Source organism: Galeopterus variegatus, unplaced genomic scaffold, assembly GCF_000696425.1.
Source record: "Galeopterus variegatus unplaced genomic scaffold, G_variegatus-3.0.2 Scaffold9769, whole genome shotgun sequence".
Taxonomy (NCBI): domain Eukaryota; kingdom Metazoa; phylum Chordata; class Mammalia; order Dermoptera; family Cynocephalidae; genus Galeopterus; species Galeopterus variegatus.
The window spans coordinates 34,823-40,308 of record NW_007735880.1 but is presented as its reverse complement, the minus strand read 5'-3'; the positions used below and the strand labels follow the sequence as shown (position 1 = coordinate 40,308).

At 36.3% G+C, this 5,486-nt stretch overlaps 1 protein-coding gene across 1 annotated transcript in view; it reads right to left on the bottom strand.

The window, feature by feature from the left end:
- TTC26 (tetratricopeptide repeat domain 26) overlaps nt 1-5,486 on the bottom strand; it is a gene marked incomplete at its 5' end in the record, with an annotated part of 48,536 nt that overhangs the window by 15,776 nt on the left and 27,274 nt on the right. Inside the window, 2 exons of the mRNA XM_008593867.1 lie at nt 336-438; nt 4,422-4,496. Coding sequence (XP_008592089.1) covers nt 336-438; nt 4,422-4,496 — 178 coding nt within the window. The remainder of the gene's footprint in view (nt 1-335; nt 439-4,421; nt 4,497-5,486) is intronic.

The following is a 5,486-nucleotide window of genomic DNA, read 5'->3' as shown; positions in this document are numbered from 1 at the left end:
AACTAAAAAGTTAAGGACTTTTTAAAAAGACACAAGAAAATGTGGATGTACATTATGTATAAAGGGAAAATAGAAAAAGAAGGAAGTACAAGGGAAGGGGAGGAAAAAGAAAAACAGAATGTGGGTGAAGAGAGTAAGAAGCAACAGAAGAGGAAAGAGGATAAAGAGAAAAGGTTCAACAAATAAACATCGATAAATTTGTTCTGTCCTATAAACTTGGTACAAATATATTTTTGTAAGTATTATAGATTTTAAAAGTTAAGCAAGGTAGTTCAATAAGAGATTAAATATTCTAAAATATCTCTGTAAGTAAGACTAAGACAAATACTTCTCACCTTGACGAAGGTAGTAAATCACCAAGTTTAGCCTCGCTTCGGGAATGACATCAACCAGGGGAGGTAAAACCTGCAAAGCGCCTTCCCCTCCTCGGAAAACAACCTAGAGACAGAGAGATTGTGTTATTATCACAATAAGTATATATACATTTATCGGTGAAAATATTTAAGGAGCTGCCACATATAATTGGGTTCATGATATCCAACAAAATAGCTCTGGGAATCAGTTAACATACTGAGGACTTTTATCATTGGCTAAATTTATCATTGCCTAACTAATCCCCGTGCTTCTTACCCTCTCTTCTTTTCCCTTCTCTCTGCTTTTCCCTTCTCTCTGCCTGTCATATTTAAATATTTCATTCTTCACCCTATCTAAAGCCTACCTCCACTATCACTCTCTATAACCTTATCCTTCTTTATTTTTATTTATACCACTTATCACTTCATTTCATTACACAATTCTTTGTTCATCTGTTTATCTGTTTGCACACTAGGATATAAGCTCTATGTGAAAAAGAATTTTGCATTTACTGTGTACTTCCAGCCCCTAGAACTGTGACTAGAATAGTCAGCACTCAGTTATTTTTTGAAAGGATAAACATATTTTGAAATTGTCCACATACACATGACCTTGACCTCATTGAAAGAAAGCCATTATCTAAATTATAATAAGTATAAGAAAGAGAACAAAGGCATAACTCATTGCATACATTTCCTTTTCTCTTCATAAGAATTGCAGAAAAACTCTTAAAGTACCCAATAATTAAACTTTTTTCTAGACAGACATTCTACATCAAAAATTCCATGAAGTAATTTATATAACCTTTCTGAACCTGTTTCCTGATCTCTAAATGGCATTAGTAATATCTACCTTTCAGTTATTATGAGGATTAAATGAGTTAAAGTGTACTAAACGTGTGGCACATAGTAGGTAGTATTTCATTTAATTAATTCAGTAAATATTCATTAGCACCTACTATAAGCCTGCTTACTGTAACAAGCAGTGGGGTTATAGCAGGAACAAGTCACTTTGTCACCATATAGACTATTCAAGTGGGGAGAGACCTTCAAAAAGCAAATAAATATGTTGTCAGGTCATAATAAGTGCTATAGAGAAAAGCTTAAAAACCAAAAGAACAGACATCCCACCCACAAAAGGATAATTTGTTTTGCGCACTGTTGTATTTCTAGTGCCTAGCATAGTGTCCGACATATAACAAGTTGTTTCACAAACGAATCTATAGAAATCAAGGCCCTCAAGCATGAACTACCTAATCTCTTCTTTCCACCTCAAAATATCTATTTGGTTGTCTTTTTTGGTTCCTCTTTGAGATGTTCCCCCCCCCCCTTTTTTTTTTAGCCAAAATTAATCCCTTTTCCTGTCTTCTTGATTCCATGACTTCTAATCCCATCTGAACCTTGTTTCTCTATTAATCATTCTCTCTTCAATCTTCCTGAAGCCCTGGCCTTACTTCTCAAATTTAAACATACACAAAGGTGGTTGTTCTCTCAAAAAATCTACTTGGCCCTGATGTTCCCTCTGGATAATGCCCTCTCCTTCTGTTTTCTTTCAATGCCACACTTCCAAAGTATGTGGCTTACTGCTTCTACTTTCTTCTCATCCTCTTACTCCTTAACCTCCTAAAATATTTATTTCTGTTCTCAGCATACTAGTAAACTTTCTCTCACAAGTCACAAACTAACTCCTTTAGCCAAATTCAAAGGACTTTTCTGTCCTCTTGCTCCATGACATGTCTGCAATTTTGACACTGAGGGCCATAAGATGACAATAAGAATAACAGCACCATTTACTAAATGTTTACTATTTGCTAGATACTGTGCAAAGCACTGTACACATACTACCTCATTTAATCCTCACAGACAAGTAAGATAGGTACTTTAATTTTCCCTATCCTACATATGATACTCAATACTGAGTGAGACTCAGCAATGTTAAGTGACTTACCCAAAGATATAAAGCTAGTACACAGCAGAGCTTGATTTTGACCTTAAATCTGACTTCAAAAGTTGATGTTCTTAACCTTTTATGTTGCCCCAATCTTTTTAAGTTGTTTTTTTTTTTTTTTTAACAAAATTACAAAAGTAATATGTATTCACTGGAAAAAAAACTTAAATACAGTATTTTACAAAAGGAAAAAGGAAATTTTCCATATTCTCACTTGTCTCTCTAATCCACCTGTCCAAGGATAATCCCTAATTTACTATCTGATATGTTCCTTCAGTCACCTACACATCTACAGTCATCCAGGAACCCCTGTGGACACCAAAATCCAAGGATGCTCAAGTCCCCGAGTTGGCCCTGTGGAACTCACGGATATCAAAAGTTGGCCTTTTGTGTAAGCGGGTTCCAAATTGAAACTGATTTGGAAACTGCATAATTCAATCCATGGTTGATTGACTCTACAGGTGTGGAACCTCTGGATACAGAGGGCTGGCTGTATTTACTGAAAAAAAACCCATGCATAAGTGGACCGTGCAATGCAAACCCATGTTGTTCAACGATCAACTGTATAAGGGTACATCAAAAAGTTCATGGAAAAATAGAATTAAAAGAAAATAAAAATCTTTCCATGAACTTTCCATACAGTCGTTCTTTACTTTGGCTGTACAATACATACACTTGAGAAGCTTTTAAAAAAATACTGATAGCTGGGCTCCAGCCCAACCATTAAATAAGAATCCCTGGGGCTAGAGCCCATGCATCATTAGTTTCAAAAGCCTCCCAGGTGATTAAAATGTGTAATTGTAAATGACATGACATTATCTGGGTGCTCCTCCTTGTCTGCCCGTTTCTTGTCTTGTTGGCTGATTCTCCTTCCTCCAGCCCCTAAATACAGATGCTCTTTTGGAGCCTTATTTTTCTCTGTTTTTAATCCTTCCATATTTAACTGTCAGGATTTCAGCAGTTGAAAATCTTCCATACTTAACTGTCAAGACTCTTACAATAACTCCTAAACTTATCCTCAAATCTTGATCTCTCTCCAGGCTTAAATTCCAGATTACTATCTCTGATGCATCATTCATCACAAAAAGTAATCTGGCTTCAATTTATAAACTAGATTAGAAATGAGAAGAATGGAGGCAGAGCCCATAATAGAAACTATCCAAATAAAACTGTAGGCCTGAATTAGAGAAGGAATGGAATAAATATAAGACATTGTGGAGAAAGAATTCCTAGGATTTAGTGATAGTAGATACTGGAGATAAGGGGAAGGAGAGATTCTAAAACATCTGTGGTTTTCAGCATGGGTACTTGGAGAATTGGTACTAAAGAAAGGAATAGAGAAATCAGAAGGAAAAGTGCAGTTATTATCACCATTTTTAGATGAGAAATCTGAGAATCAGCAATATCAAATAATCTGCTCAGTATTCCCAGAAGTCTGAATCGAAAGAAAGTGTTCTGCATCTCACTATACTGCATGGTCAATAGAATCAAACTAAATCCAATCTGAGCTTTATTTATTTATTTTTTAGCAATGGACTTCATAATCTAGCGCTGAACCTAACCACCCTGATCCAACTTCACTTTCCCTACTACTTACTGTTCCAATAAAATCAACCTGCTCATAATCTTTCATGTCATCCTCCTTCTAGCTGCATGTCGTTGATGGGAATGAACCCTCTAAATCTCAGCCATCCTTCAAAGACCAGAAGATCTTTGCTCTAACCTGCAAGGATATGTTCCTTTGTTTTCGCCAAAAGTTCAAACACTTGCATCTACACAATCTTGAGCTTTTTTTTGGGGGGGGGGGTAGCTGGGCAGTGCAAGGATCGAACCCTGAACCTTGGTGTTATTAGCACCACGTTCTAACCAACTGAGCTAACAGGCCAGCCCCTTGTGCATCTTTCCAAATGTTTTATATATTTCTGCCCTCCCAACAAGATTTCCTTGAGGAAAGGGACAAATATTTTAAACTCATTTTCTTTCCTCCACAGCAAGGAGGCATTCCCTTGGAGGGGAGCAATATTTGCTGGGGCATCTCCTTTTATTCATCTTTCTAATTGCTGTGATGTACCAAAGTAGAGTAGGACTGAAGTCAGTCAAGACGGGAAACCGTTATTCACCAGATTGTGCCTGATGAGTTCTTTAGCAAATTCAAAGGATGAAGAAGCGTTGTCCATCAAGCTTTTGAGTTCTGCCTGAAATTTAAAAAGGAAAGGCTTATGAAAATGACAAGGGTATGGCTCTTATACCACATGTTTATACGATGCTTTATAGTTTACAAGGAATTTAACATGCTATTTCATTTGATCTTCATGACTCTAAGTCAATGTAATTATTACTATCCACATTTTACATATAAGAACAATGAGGCTTATGAAAGTTAAGTGATTTGAACCTTAAAATAAGCAGCAAGTTTGAACACTGGTGCACTCAAGTCTGGACTCCTGCAGTCTTTTCTTTCAGTGCCAAGGTGGTAAAGGAGCTAAGTAAGCCTTTAACAACTAAGGTCGATTCTTTAATCTGACCATTTCACCTATATCCTGAATTCTCATAATTCCTCCATCCTGCTGAACTGCCATTTATTTACACAATACAATTCTAGTAACTTCTCCCTTCTATTTTATTATTTATTAGGTCTACCATATCTCTTTCATACTCTCCTGCCCTCTTAACTCAACTTAATGGTCAGCCATCTCCACAATGTCTTCACTAACACTGGACTCACCTACCCCCTTCTCCTCAGTTTTTTGATATTCCTACCTTGTCAACCCATAATTCTGAGTATTCCTCCTCTCATCTTTTTTCTACTTCCATCAGTGGGTAAGCTAAGCTTTTCTGGATAAGGTCATTGAATTCTTGGTTGTTTTCGTTAACCACTACAAATTTGTTTCGTCCGTCAGCTGGGAGTGAATGTCTGCTCAGCAATCCTTTTATTACTCTTGTCTTCGTCCACAGCAGCAGTTCTGAAGTTGTGGGTAATATTAGGCTTGAGCAGCAGTTTTTCAAGCTTTTTGGTCTCAAGATACCTTTTATACTCTTAAAAACTATTAAGGATCCCAAAGATCTCTTGTTTATATGGGCAATAGATGTCAATATTTATCATATTAGAATATAAGACAAATTTTAAAGTATTCAACTAATAAAAAGTAACAATAATAAACCTATTACATAAATATTTAACATAA